General features: G+C 43.0%; 1 protein-coding gene across 4 annotated transcripts in view; it reads right to left on the reverse strand.

Annotated features, from left to right (window-relative positions):
- Window positions 1-14,906, reverse strand: part of Pde6a (phosphodiesterase 6A) — a 90,599-nt gene that overhangs the window by 11,916 nt on the left and 63,777 nt on the right. For 3 of the 4 annotated variants that reach the window (XM_040741750.1, XM_040741749.1, XM_005074681.3), the window contains exons 14-17: window positions 12,254-12,363; window positions 10,123-10,210; window positions 9,858-9,958; window positions 9,414-9,521 (exon numbers count right to left, since the gene is read on the reverse strand). In XM_040741750.1, the coding sequence (XP_040597684.1) occupies window positions 9,414-9,521; window positions 9,858-9,958; window positions 10,123-10,210; window positions 12,254-12,363 (407 nt within the window). Of the gene's footprint in view, window positions 1-9,413; window positions 9,522-9,857; window positions 9,959-10,122; window positions 10,211-10,726; window positions 10,788-12,253; window positions 12,364-14,906 lie in introns of all 4 variants that reach the window. The other variant, XM_040741748.1, reaches the window with a different exon arrangement.

Here is a 14,906-nt window from a genome sequence, read left to right on the forward strand (position 1 = left end):
GGTCACACAGCTTGTGTGTCACCAGGTAAGTCACTTTTCTGTGTACTCTCTTTTCTCCTTTGCTAAAACACTGGACCAAGAGCTGATAAGCTTTGTGCAAAGCCCAGGGCATGACTAGGTTTTGCCAAAGACACAGTCTCGATTTTATCTGCTCAGCTCCATCAGCCATGCGGCAGTAGCCAGACATTTAAGAAAGCTGGGTCAACTTCTCTATCTATTTGGCAGAATGCCAAAGGGCAACATATTTTTTGGAGGTTTATGAAAATATTTTAATTGTAATTGCTTTTGACAGAAGAAAGTCAGATGTGGTGATTCGGGCCTATAATCCCAACACTACGAGAGACTAGGGCAGGAGGATTGCTGTGACTTCCAGGCCAGCCTGGACTATAGAGAGAACCTCATAAATTAATCAATAAAGCCAGAATTAAAAAGAAATGATAACAAAATTCCCAATATTATCTTTCTATCAATAAAGTCATAAAACATAATTTCTATTTATTTGTTAACTAACTTATTGATTGATTTTTATGGAGGAAGGTGCCATAAAGGCAAAATAACCCACAGCCCATAAAGTCAGAGTGTGTCTTTCTCTAGATGGATCAAATTTTATTTATGGACATGACACTTTAATTTTTTCTTTGTTGTGAAATGTTTAAAAAAATTTCCCCCAACCACTAAAACCCATAATTAGTTCCAGGCTTGGTGGCACATGCCTTTAATCCCTGGGAAGTATTGAATGACAAATCTCTGTGAGTTCAAGGCCAGCCTGATCTACAGAGTGACTACATAGCCAGAGCTATGTAGAGAGACCATCACAAAAAATAATAATAATTAGCTATTCTTAGCTCAGAAGTCCTATGAAATCAGGTAGGAAACCATACACCCTAGCCCAAGGATGCTGAGGGCATCCAACTCCTGGTTGGGTCATAATCAATCAAGAATGACAGCTGAATTAAGAGACAGAAAGGGCTTGACAAGGAGTGGGAAGTCACACCCTTGCTCAAGAGTTGGAGAGACATCCTGACCTTAGATTAAATAAGTCGGGCAACACAAGAAAGAGCCAGACGGTTCTCTGACACAGCGGTGTGGCTCAGGACACAGCAAGGGGTCTAGTGTGGGTCTCAGACCACAGGAAGCTCACAATATGAGTGCCTCCAAGACAATCAAAGGACCGGAAGACAGTGTTTTCTTTAGGTTGAACTCAAACTCTACAGATGGAGGGAGCTTGTAAATAAGGGTCAATGGAGCCTTAGAGATGGTAGCCAGAGAAATAAAGGTCCGGGTCCTGGAACAAAATCTTATAGCTGCAGCTGCAGGGTGGTGGCAGTTAGAAGACGTCTACAGTACCTGAGCTTTGGGGAAAGAAAGTACAGCAACCTCCCGTGGTGCAGAGGAGCTGTAGGTAGCTCTGTAATAAAGATCGTGTGTAGACGTGCTTGTGGTTTCTCAGATGGCTGGGATGCTGAGCGGAACGTGAGACACACTGGTGGCTTTTGCCTCCTGTGCTTCAGAGACAAGGTTCCACCACACGTTTCAGAAGGTAAAGTCTGGGTTATCTGTTTGTTTTTGCTGGTTTGCCCTAAACTGTTAGCCAAATAGTATCTTATCTCTCCTCTCCACCTCTCATCCCATCCCCCAAGCCCCACCCCACCGCCTTCTAACTAACTTTAGGACATCTCAAAATTTTCCTTTCTCACAATTCTGGTCAGTGCTAACACTTGCCGCCTGGAGTTAGCTCTGACTCCGCCAGCTTAAGAGTTGGACCTCATAGATAGCTCTCACTTCAGAAACCGAATGGATGTCATGCCCTGCACTAGCTACTGTTCTGTCTGATTTAGCTTTAACCAGATTATGGCAGCACCCACAATCTCCCATCAGGGAAGCACTTTGCTTACAATAGCTGTGTATCATACAACTGAGAAACAGATGAAGGAGACGCATGGGAGGGCTGGGAGTAGAAAGGTCTCTTAGGCCATACAAGATCCAGAAGGTCTCCGAACGCCCATGCTTAAACAATGTTATGAAGGTTGATGAATTAAACCATGAGTCACTGGTAATTAACTTGATCCAAGCCTTCCCCACCTCCCTCAAGGGTAGAAATGACAGCCTCATTTCTAAAATGGACTGAAAGATGAAAGTCACAAGCCCCTTATAACAGGTCTCTCTGATAAACAACCCCCATTCTGAAACCGTCTAGGCTTCTGCCAAGAGTTACCTCATTAGAACAAAGGTACCATAACCACTCAGGAAATCCTGGGGCTCTTAGGAGCTCCATATGAGGCACCACGGACAAAGACCGAATCTATATGTTATTATATTACAGGAAATGCCCCAAAGCACCACCTACCTAAGCCATGCAATAAAGAATTCCACTCACTCCCAGTCAGCTCCAGGAGAATTAAAAGAAAAAATAGACGCTATCGTCATCCCCACTGAGCTACAGAGGAAACTGAGGCACAGACAGATGACATAACCTGCTCAAGCCACACCACCAATAAGTGAGAGCTAAGACTTGAACTAAGACTGCCTGGTACTAGGACTCCAACTGTGTAACTGCCCTCTCTGCCCACGTGAGAAGTGGTTCTGATGATAGATGGAGAGGTCAATGGATGCAATTGAAATTGCCTCACAGCAGTGCTTCTTGGCCACAGAGGTTTCTGCCCCTCAGCATCCTTGCCACCATCTGAAATCATTTTTTATAGTTTCAGCTTGGGTGGAAAATTCATTTTCTGGCAACTGGTAGGTAAAGCTCTCAGATGTTATTCCACATCCCCTAGGACACAAGACAATCCGACAACAAAGAGTTAACCCTGCACACCAGTGGTGCTAAGGCTGTCAAGCCCTGCTTTCTGGGTCTTCAAACCATGTTCACTGAAGGTCTACTGAAATAGTTGTGAAAAATGTGAACCTTCTTGGACAGTTGGAACAGTTTCATCATACGCTTCAATATCTGCAGGGATCTAGTTTGCATTGCATTATAAAAGCTGACAGCAAAAGAAAATTGTTACTTCACTCTTCAAAATCCAAAGGAATGTAAAGAGTGTGGTAACTCCATATCAACCTGCGTCATCTGTTTCAGAAAAACATATTTTTCTCCTTAAACTTGTATTTCTACTTGGCTTCTACAGAACTGTATAAATCTGTTATGCACGGATACATACATGGACATGTTTTTTAAATCTGTGTATACATGTAAGCACTTTACAATCTTTCCTGACCACCCATTGGCAACCAATACCTTGATTAGTTTTAGTTATTTCTGATTTTTTTTCACTGACCATAAGCCTTCAAGTGTTAATTTTTCACCTTTGGATTAAGTCATACAGTTAGCCCGAAGAACAAAATATATTATCTATTTTTATTAACAATTATTTGATACCCAAAGTGATTGATTTTGGAATTTCATCTCAATGAGATAAGGTAGAGATCCTTTTGTTTTGTTTTGTGGTTTTTGTTTTACTGAGGCAGGGTGTCACTGTGCAGTCCTGGCTGTCCTGGAACTCACAGAGTTCCACCTGACTCTTTCTCCTAAGCACTGGGGTTAAAGGAGTACATCACCACTGCCCTGTTGAGTGGGATTTTAAAAATCAGATAATGGTGAATACTTCTTACAATCAGCATCTATTTTATGTGCATTTTTCATTTTTATAAATTCCCTGCAGATGGAAACCTTTCTTACAGCAAATCACTCATTCTTTGAGTTTTTCTCAGTCAACTGTTAAACGTCATCCTGTTAACACTGAGCAACCTGTCTGCTGACCGTTCAATTACACTCACCTTCAATTTTTTTTTTGAAAGCCAACCCTAGAGTCCCACTTTCTTCATGTCTGGGATCCATGCCACAAAGACAGAACAAATCTTCTCAGAGGACTATTAATTACACCCCCAACATTTCTTCAAGAGCAATGTTAGTAAAAGATACTGAAAATAGGCAGGTACATTGAAACATTATTAATTCTGATATACCTTCCCAGGGTTATTTTTTATAAAGGGATTTTATCTCATAACGAGTTTCAATGTTGCTTTCAACAAGATTTAACTCATCTCATGTATGGAGATGTTTGCTCTGTAACATCACTGGAAGCAGTAACCTTTTGCTGTCAACTGAAACAGCCACATCAGAACCTGACCTGGGACTTTTCAGTTCAGTAAGCACATTATAATGTACCCCAATGCATGTATTTAGTCTTTTATGTGTGCTTTTCCTTCTTGTTTTTCTCATTTACTTTTAATTCTAAGAAAAGTAGAAATAGGTAGATGGATGGACAGACAAATTGTGTTATGGTTTGGATCTTGAATATCCCCTAAAGGCCTAAGTGCTGAAGGCTTGGTCTCTGACCCACAGCACTCCGGCAAAACTGTTAGGAGGTGGGGTTAGGTGGAAAGAAGTCGGGTCAGTTGGCGCATGCCCTAAAAAAATCCCACTTCCTCTTTCTTTGGCCACCATGAGGAGAGCAGGCCAGGCCTCCTGTGCCATATGGTGTGATCATGATATACCGTGCAGCTACAGACCCAAGGCACGGAGCCAAGTAACCTCAGACTGAAGTGCCTAAAACTAGGACTCACAATAGAGCTCCCCCTTTAGGTGTCACTACAACAGAACACTGACTAGCATAAACAGGTGACTAGATAGATAAATGACTGACTGATCGATGATAGACAGGCAGGCAGTCAGAGAGGCAGACAAGCAAGGAAGCTGGCCATAGTGTAACTCAGGAGAGTCCTTACCTGACATCATGAGATTTGATCCCCTCAGCAATTAAAAAAAAAATACCAGGGCCAGGCAATAGTAGCACACACCTTTAATCCAAGTACTCGGGAGGCAGAGGCAGATGGATCCCTATGAGTTCAAGGCCAGCCTGGTCTACAGAGTGAGTTCTAGGACAGCCAAAACTACATGGAGAAACCCTGTCTCAAAAAACTATAAATAGATAAATAAATAGATAGATAGATAGATAGATAGATAGATAGATAGATAGGTAAAATAACAGAATCTGTCACTTCAGTACTTCCTAAGGATGTCTTTGCTCTAATCATATGGTCCCTAGATAGTGACACACCTTCTGAAGGAAGTCATAGTTGTTAAATGGGACATACCTTGATATTGCCTATGTGCTAAACAGCCAAGAACAAAACCCTCCATCTCTAATGCCTTGTTTTGCTTTTTAAAATATTGCATATAATGGGGGTATAATAGGAAATGCAGCTGGCATTTGTCCTCGGGTCCTTGCACACAGCTCCTACAGCCTTTAAATTCCCTGAGTGTGGGAGTGTCCTGTTTGCAGTGAGCTCCTTATGATTGACCTTATGTGATACCAATAAGGTAGCTTGGGATGAGACCCCCTAGACAGCCTTGGATTGGAGTCGATGACCAGGAGGACCGACTGATTTCAGGACTGGATATTTTGTCCCTGTTCACTGTCTTCTGAAGAAAGGCTGGAGCCAGAAGTAGTGCCACACGCCTTTAATCTCAGTTCTTTGGAGGCACGACAGGCAGAGTCTGTGAGTTCTAGCAAAGTAGCGAGTTCCAGGCTAGCCAGGGCTACGTAGTGAGACCCTGTCTCAGAAAACAACAAACGCAAACAACAACCAAAAAAACCTAAGAAGATGGTCGCCTGGTACCACACTGCTCCTATATACTCTGTCTGGTTATCTAGCCATTCCATCTTCCAACACAAACTGGCAAATGTAAGATATTTTCCAGAGTTCTAGAAGCCATTATGGAAAACCATAGGAAATGAGGAAGTCGGGAGATTGTCTGACTCATACATTTGTTTGAAATATGAAAAGCCCAGACGTGTGATTTGCGTCAGAAATGAAAGCAGGAGAACGCTTCAGTGGTGCAATTGGCTAGCGTGTGCTCTTACACAGAAACGAAGGCAGGGTGAGAGAAACTCTGAAGAGAAGCCCTTGTCTCAGCATGTGCCAAGACCTTGGTTTTCAACTGACTCTGATAGTTCAGATAATAGTTATAACAGGCAGAGGAGAGTTCAGCAGTGCACTGATTATAGGATGCCCTGGGAGGGACCACAGAGAAAGAAACCTGCACATCCTGTGTCAAAAGTGTTCTTGTGAGAATAGAGAGGAAAGTATGTTTATATCAGAATATATAAAACAGGGGAGGCCTGAATCTCTTCCTCAGGCTTGTAACACGTCTTTCAGAAGGGGCTTTGAAGACACCAGTGCTTCTAACACGTTGGTATTCAGATAGTTCCTCTTGTTTTATGGCCATGAGGCTCTTGCACCTGGGCCAAAGTCCTGTAGGCAGATCAAGAGAGGGAAGAATGTGGCTTTACTATGTCAACTGGCAGAAGGGTGGGAACGCCTTGCCTAAGCTTCTGGTTTGTTTTCAGGAAGATTAACGTTATGAAAGAGAACACTAGTTACCACACCCAGGCATGCCTTGGAAGGCTTTGGGTTCCCTGCTTGGTAGACCATCTTGGCTTTTTACGATAACCAAAGTCCTGTCCATGTCTGTTTGTTTTTATCTTTGATATGATAGGTGCTTGCAAAGTCCATTTGACAGCTCATTGTGAAAAATACTGTAATTTTTTAGCTCAGGTTCTGAATGGTGGGAGTGTAAGTGTTTCCAGTCTTCTCTGTGATTAGAAGTCACATGACAAAGACTTTCATACACCCTTTGGTGCACAAGCGGGAGAATGAGTGAATGATGAAATCTTAGAGGTGGGTCTAAGCAGTGGCGTTTGCTGTGCAAGAGGCCACATTCAGAATAGTCCCTTACCTTTTTGGTGTTTTTGAGGCAAGATCCTTCTGTCTAGCCCAGGCTTACTTCAAATTCATTAAGTAGCTCAGACTGGATTTGAACTTGCTGCAATCCTATCTCTGCATCCCAAATCTGGGATTATATACTCTTCTTGTTAAATTGTTCTCTCAATTGGTTTGGTCAAAGCTGCATAAGAGAAACTAGGGGTGGTACCAGGTGTGAGGGCATTGTGACCCCCTGGAAAATGTCATGCTTAAGCCTTTGGAACTGGTTTGTGAGAGACATATGAGTTTGGGGAAGCAGATTGGTAAACCTAGGATTTGGTCAGCAAAACGCAGTGCCAGATTCCAATGGACACGCAGAAGACCACAATGCTGATAAATGCACAGACAGTACAGACAGTGTTCTTAAGGTTTCTGGTTGGTGGAGCATACCTTTAATCCCAGTACTGGGGAGGCAGGTGGATCTCTGTGAGTTTGAGGCCAGCCTGGTCTACAAAGCTAGTTCCAGGACAGTCAGGGCTGTTACACAGAGAAACCCTATCTCAGAAAAAAAACTAAACAAACAAACAAATAAAAAAGTAATGATCTAATTAATTCGGTGGAAGAAATTTCAAGATGGCACAGATATTGCTGGATACTTCTGAACTGGGAACAGAAAGAAGCATAGAAGGATTTGAAAATGTTCAGTCTGGCCAGAAAAAGGAATTGATTAAATTTGTGGACAAGGAAGACATGGCTGTTAAAGAGTTAATCAGTGTCATTAGAAACAGAGTCACAATATAAGCAAAAACAACTGAAGCCACACACTTTTCACTGAGACAGTAGGAAAGACGCCTTGACTTATCAAAGCACTGGAATAGTCCTCACCTGTTCCTCCCTGCCCCACCTTCCCCCTCTCTGGCCCGTTTTATTTCAACTGGAAAACTGTTTTCAGAAGACAGCTAAGGTGTTCTCTCGAGTTTGGGGTCACAGCTTCACAGAAAGTAGTGCCCCACTGACCTCTGTAAGGATTATTCCTATTTGCCCTCCCGCCCTGGCGAGCAAGAGTGCCGGCTCCCCTCACTCCGGCCAACACAATGAGCTAAATCTATTAGTCTTTGCCAAGAGGAGGAGTAAAACACTGTCTCTCATTGTAGTTCTGTTTTGTACTTCTCTCAGTGTGTAGTATGTGTTCCACCATCATCACTTACAGACCATTATAATTCTTTTTCTGGCAAGTGTCTGTGTGTGAGCCTTTTGTCTTTTTTTTCTATTGGCTTGGCCTTTTTCTTAAATTGTGTTAACATCAGCTGAGGAAATTAGCTGCTTTTCTGTTTGAAGTACCATGAATACTTTCTCTCAGCCTGTCACTTGAATTCTTTGAATTCTGTCTTTGGCTGTGTGTGTGTGTGTGTTCATATGTATTAGTGTATGTGTGTGTGTTCGTATGTGTTGGTGCACATGTGTGTACGTGTTCCTATGTATTAGTGCACGTGTGTGTGTGTGTGTCTGTGTCTGTGTTGTGCAGAGATTCTTGATTTTTTCAAATAGTCAAATTTATCCAATCATGCTTTATAACTTATGAAAGCCAGGTCCAGGTCTTAGAAAAATTTATTTTGAAATTATTCCTTTTAGTTTTCCCATCACACCCCCCATTATTTTAAAAATTCTTGGTTCATTTTGAATTTCCTTTAATGTATAGAGTGAAGGATCTAACTTTGCAGCCAGCCTGTTGTCCCAAGGCTGTATATGAATGTATGCCCTTGTCTACTGATAGAAAAATCCACTTTAAGCGCATGTAGTCCTTCAAAGTAGAACTGCCCTATTGACTTCAGTACCTACTTATGTTTAAGCTAAACTTCCCTATTATCCTTCTGTTTCAGAATTCTCTGGATGTTCCGTGCAGGGGGATGAGTGTGGACACCCTCCAGGAGTCCGTTCTCACCTTCTGCCTTGCTAAAGCAAGGTGTCTCGTGGTGACTGCACACTCCAGGCCAGCTAGTCCGTGAACTTTGAATGATTTGCCTGTCTCTGTCACCCATCTACATAGGAGTACTGGGATTAAGGATGCTAAAAAGTGTGTGTGTGTGTTCATGCACATGCAAGTTCATGTGTATGTGTGTATATGTGTACATATCTAGGAGGCAGACAACAACTATATTGTTTTCAGGAGCCATCTACCTTGTTTTTTGAGATTGGGTCTCTCACTGGCCTTGAGATCAACAAGGCTAGGACGGCTGGCTGGCCAGCTGCGACTGTGAACCCAAGAGATCCAACTATCTCCATCTTCCCAGTGCTAGGGAGCTCTGTTATATTTGTCTTTTTATGTAGTCTCTGGGAATTATACTAAGGTCCTTGGACCTGCACTCTATCATTAGCACATGTTTTGTTCAGAACTTGACCACTTTATCACTTTGCTACTCAAATCCTAGAGTTTATAACTGAAATACTTTAAGTAGTATGTTTTTTGCATGCAGATATATAAAACAATAACAATATATTCTCTTGTGTTTTCAGTGCTAAAATAAAAGTTAAACATAGATCATAACTTGTACCATCCTGTTTGGACACAGCTTCATGTTTCCAAATGCGAGGGATCTCTAAAGTGCCAAGTGTCCCAGGGCTCTATTGAGAGCAGCAAGAAATGTGGGTGTAGCCTCCACCCTCTGGACCCCAGGCAGGTGAGAGTTAACCCTGCCTCTACTCACATAACAATTTCCTTCCGTGTTTGCTCCAGCATCATGTACTGGGTCCACTCCTGGGCACTCTCATATGTCTTTGACTGATCCACAATCTTCTGAAACATTGTCCTTTTCCTGAAACACACACCAGTTTGTTAAAGAGATCAAGTATAGGAATGAGGCAACAGCTGGGCTGCTAACATAGGCTGTTCTAGATGGGGAGGTTATTAAATTCACATAGTTGACAAAACAACATGTTAAAAACGATGGCCTTGGGATACAGACTTCATTCTAGACTAGATGCTGCTGATCTATGTGATTTTAGCAAATCTGTTTCCCTGTAGAATGGGTGTAGGAGCACCCACCTTGCAGGGATGACATGTTGGACCTGACACAGAACAAAGATCAGTAGGAACTATGGCATTTACTGCTATAATCATTGCTAATATTAAAGTGAGGAGAAATGCCTACTTGAAATACAGGGCCAGGTCTGTGGCAATGATTGCGATGTCCATCATGTGGATTGCGTGCTCATGCTGCCGGCGGTTCAGGTTCTGAAAGATATTCAAGCTCTAAAGAAAAGAATTAGACAAGTTTTGAGAAATGGCGCTGGTAGTAAAGTCACTCTTCTTCTGGTGGTCACCCTAAATAATGACAAGACAATGACAACCTTGGCCAATGGCACAAATGATGCCTGTGCTCATGCAGGGTCCCTGTGAAATAAGAGTCATCCTACCTCATCTCTCAGCAGTGTTTTGCCAAACTCCAAATGATGCCTTTCCAAGATGGAGGACCCATGGAGCTTGGCCAGTGGGTTCTGTGATCTAAATGAGAAAGGAGGGAGGGAAAGAGAAAGGGAGAGAGGGAAAGGAGGGAAAGAGAGAGGGATGGAGGAGAGAAAGAGAGAAGGAGGAAGAGAGAATGAGAATATGAAGATCAACATAGAATGACCAAGATGGAGACTAAAGATATTATAACTCCGTCCTGCCATCTCCTAATTCTGTAGGCAGATGCTGATGGGGAAGAAGCAGGGGAGGGTCTTGCACAAAATAAAAACACAGTAGAAGATGAGAAAATGTCCTAACTTTATCTTTGCTTTTCTTCACAAGCAACTGAGAGCCTCTTCTGGGTCATGGACTCTTTAGACATTGTTATCCCAGAAAAGGACACATGGATATACAAGGCCACACACTGCTTTAGAGAGCTGTCTATTTCCTGGACACACACACAGAGAAAACCATGTTTTAAAGATAGCCAAGTTTTAGGGAGAAATCACCAAATTCCCACGAGAAAGAAATGTTTGTTTTTTTAAAGTCAATAAATATTTGTTGAAGACTTACAATGCTATGCCTAGTGCTCAGAGTTCCACAGTGTAAAGCATAACATGGTCCTTGGAGCCTCCTAGGACAGTGAGAAGATGGGGGAAGCATGAATTCTAGTGCTTAGAATGTCTTATAGGCCATGGGCCCAAGGGGAATCTAGAGGAATCTCAGTGTTCTCATGTAGCATGAGTGAGCTTCTTAGTGTTTTGTCATTGTTGTTTTTGTTTTTTGTCAGCTTGACACATGCCAGGGTCATCTGGGAAGAGGGAACCTCAACTGAGAAAATGCCTCTATCAGATTGTCCTGTAGGCAAGTCTGAGGGGGCATTTTCTTGATGAATTATTAATGTGGGAGGGCCCAGCCACTGGGGGATTGTGCCACCCAGGTGTAAGAAAGGTAGCTGATGGAAGCCTGAGGAATAAGCCAGTAAGCAACACTGTTCCACAACCTAATAGAAATGGGTTCGTTTAAGTTGTAAGAGCTAGTGAGTAATAAGCCTGAGCTATTCAAACAAGCATTTATAAATAATTTTAAGCCTCCATGTTGGCTATTTGGGAACTGGCAGGTGGGGGAATAAAAGTTCACCTAAGGTTCTTGCCTCCAAGTTTCTGCCTTGCATTCTTGTCCTGACTTCCCTCAGTGATGGATGAGAACCTATAGATGAAATAAACTCTTTTTTCTTCTAAGTTGTTTCTGGTAATGATGTTTATCACAGCACCAGAAACCTACTTAGGACAGTAAGGTAACAACTGTGGTGTACCTATCTCAAAGCATGCCTCAGAGGCCAACTGGAATATAAATTTTGTAAGGATGGGGGCTGGGGTTTTTTGTCATCATCATCATTTTTTTTAAATGCAGCTCATCACCCCAGGAACATTTCAAGTGCAAGGTAAATGAATGAACTTTTACAATTACTAACATTTTGACTCAAATTAGTTCCACACACAAGACGGGGAAGGGGGAAGAATGAAAGTATGTGAAGTTTTAATGTCCTGTTGCTGCAATAACAAACTGTCACTGACTTAATGGTGTAAAACAATTCAGTGTGCCTCCTTTTATTCCTGGAGTTCAGATAGCTAATTTGAGTTCCAGGTTGCTCTACTTCTGGAGATCCTGGAAGAGTGAGTCTGTCTCCCATGTCCTTCCCATCTTCTAGAGGCCACTTGCATTCCTTGCTGGTAGGCCCTTCTGGCATCTTCAAAGGCAGCAGATGAACCTTAGCTCTCTGTAACTCCCTGCTTCCTTCTCACCAGGACCCTTTGGGCTGCAGGAGCCCTGCACATCACCCTGGTTCGCATCTCAAGCTCCTTGATTAATCACAACTGAAAACTCCCGTTTGAGTGTCAGTCAACATTCCCAGGCTCCTGGATTTGGAATGTGGACATGTCTGGGAAGTCATTATTCTGTTTACCGTAGGACTAAACCTAGATCCTAAGTGAAGGAAAAGTGGTAGGTTATGGACAATTGGGCCTTTCCCTGGCAGGTGACCCAGGGATTGTACATATCTGGGTAATGAACTTTGGGAGGTGGTAAGAGCTGACTCACTTCATCTGGTAGAGGTTGTTTGTGCCTCTGTGGTCGATGTCATGACAGAAGGCAGCAGTGACCATGGCCAAAGCCTCCAGATCAGTGAAGTATCGCTTCAGCTTTCCCGTCTGGAAGGAGAGTAGAGGTATAAGTCACTGCCATTTAGTGGGATGGAAGCAAGGTAGACAGACAGGTGGATAGGGAGGGCAAGGCTGGAGCCTACACACGTAAGTCTGTTTGTTTATTTTTGTTTGAGGCAGTGTCTCATATATTCCAGACTTACCTAGAGCTCATTTAAAATTTTTTCGCTATACTTATTTCTCTCTCTCTCTCACTCTCTCTCTCTGTGTGTGTGTGTGTGTGTGTGTGTGTGTGTGTGTGTGTGTCACAACACACCTGTGGAGGCCAAAGGACGACTTTTGGGAGCTGGTTCTCTCCCTCTACCAAGGATAGAACTCAACTCATCAGGGTTAGCATCAAGTGCCTTTACCACTAAGCTGTCTTGTAGGCCCTGGCCTAGAACTCTCTATGTAGCTGAAGATGATGACCTTGAATTTCTGGTCCTCCTGCTTCCACTCCTGTGTGCTGAAATTACAGGCATGTGCCACCACGCGCAGTTTATGAGGTGCTGGGCATCAAACCCAGGGATCGTTGTGTGTTAGGCAAGCACTCCACCAAGCGAGCTGTGTCCCCAGCTGGGTCTTATCACATTCTGTTTCCAGGGTGACCAGTGGTTTGTTCTACTCAGGCTGTAGAGTTTCAGTACTGAACTGAGACAGTTCCCAGGTAAGCAGGGATGCTGAGTGCCCTAGTCCTATGTCATCCAAATTGGACCCCTGTATCTATGCTCTGGAGGTGGGGGAGGCTGGACATAATGATTATTGGAAGCCTTACAGACATTGTGTCACTGTGAAGCCTTTGAACATGGCCAGACTTGTAAAGTCGACTTTCCAAACCTGGTCTACCAGTCAAGGCACACCTGGAAGGATTTTTCTCTGGGGCTGCTTCAAATATTTTACTCTTGTTTGTGCCGAGACTGAATTGAAGGTGGGGAGAACTCTGTAGGGCTGACACTGACTCTGTGAAGTAAGCCAGATATTGCCAGGGGTGGTGATGCCTGCATGCCTAAGATGACAGAGGCAGGAAGATCAGTAGTTCTAGATCTTCTTCAAGCTACATAGCGAACTTAGGGCTAGCCTGAACCCTGTGTCAACACAACACACACACACAGACACACACACAGACACACACACACACACACACACACACACACACGGGGATGGAGGTAGGGGTAGGGGTTAGGGGGGACAGAAGGGAAGGGAAAGGAAGAAAAGCCAACTTTAAGATTGTTGTTATCACTTTCTGTGGCCTAGCTAGAACTTCTGCTTCCAAGCCCTAGTGCTTAGGTGTAGTCATGAGGAGAAGGAATGCAGACAAGGAGCATGAGGCCAGCAGGAGTTGCAGCATGACCTATACAGAGAAACACTTTCAATGAGGTATGATGGGCTCTGAAATTTCTGAGTCAAAAATATGGACACAAACATACCAAGGCCACCCAAAGACATTGTAGCAATTCTTGTCATAGTAAAGGATTAGAAAAAGAATCTTCATATTCAACAATATGGAGTTGGGTAAAGAAATTATAGTACAGCAATTACTGTCAGCCCTCTCTGTGTATGGGCTCCAACTAGTTGTGGACCCAAAAGATATTTTTTAATTGACCTTAAGGTTTAACTGACCTACATTTCAAGACCCTATCTCAAACATGAATATATAGGAAGCATAGGCTACACACAAATACTCCGCTATTTTATATAAGGGACTTGACCATACATGGAGTTTTCTTATGAGGAGGTGTCCTAGAACAACCTCCCAACACACAGATTGCAAAGGACAACTCCTTTGTGTAGCAATAATTGAATGAACCTTGCAGACACTATGCTAAGTGAAAGAAGTCAGACACGTAAGAACGAGTGTTTTGATTCCACTTAGGACAGCGTCTAGAGTGGTCAAGTTTACATAGAGAGAAGATGAAGTGGGGTTGCCTAGGAACTAGAAGAAATGACATTATTGTTTAATGAATACAGAACTACTGTTTGAGAAGATGAATGTCCTAGAGATGATCGTGGCCAACATAGTACAACATTGTGAATGCACTTAATGTCACTGGATTGTACATCTGAAAATGACTTCAGTGGTAAATTTTATGTTTCATATAGTGGGAGGTATGTTTTCTATAGGTATGTGTCTATGTATTAAAAGAATTTTGGGGCTACAGAGATGGCTCAGCAGTTAAAAACACTGGCTGCGCCGGGCGGTGGTGGCGCACGCCTTTAATCCCAGCACTCGGGAGGCAAAGGCAGGCAGATCGCTGTGAGTTCGAGGCCAGGCTGGACCGACAGCCTCCAAAATAATACAGAGAAACCCTGTCTCGTAAAAACCAAAAAAAAAAAAAAACCAAACAAACAAACAAAAAAAAAACCACACACACTGGCTGCTTTTCTACAAGACCTAGGTTCGATTCCCAGCACCTACATGGTGGCTCACAACAGCCTGAAACTCTAGCTCCAGGGGATCTGATGCCCTCTTCTAGTACCTTTGGGCACTGAACACATATGGTGTACCATGCAGACAAAACATCCACAGAAAATAAAAATAAAACATTTTAAGA

Source organism: Mesocricetus auratus, unplaced genomic scaffold, assembly GCF_017639785.1.
Source record: "Mesocricetus auratus isolate SY011 unplaced genomic scaffold, BCM_Maur_2.0 Super-Scaffold_6730, whole genome shotgun sequence".
Lineage (NCBI taxonomy): Eukaryota > Metazoa > Chordata > Mammalia > Rodentia > Cricetidae > Mesocricetus > Mesocricetus auratus.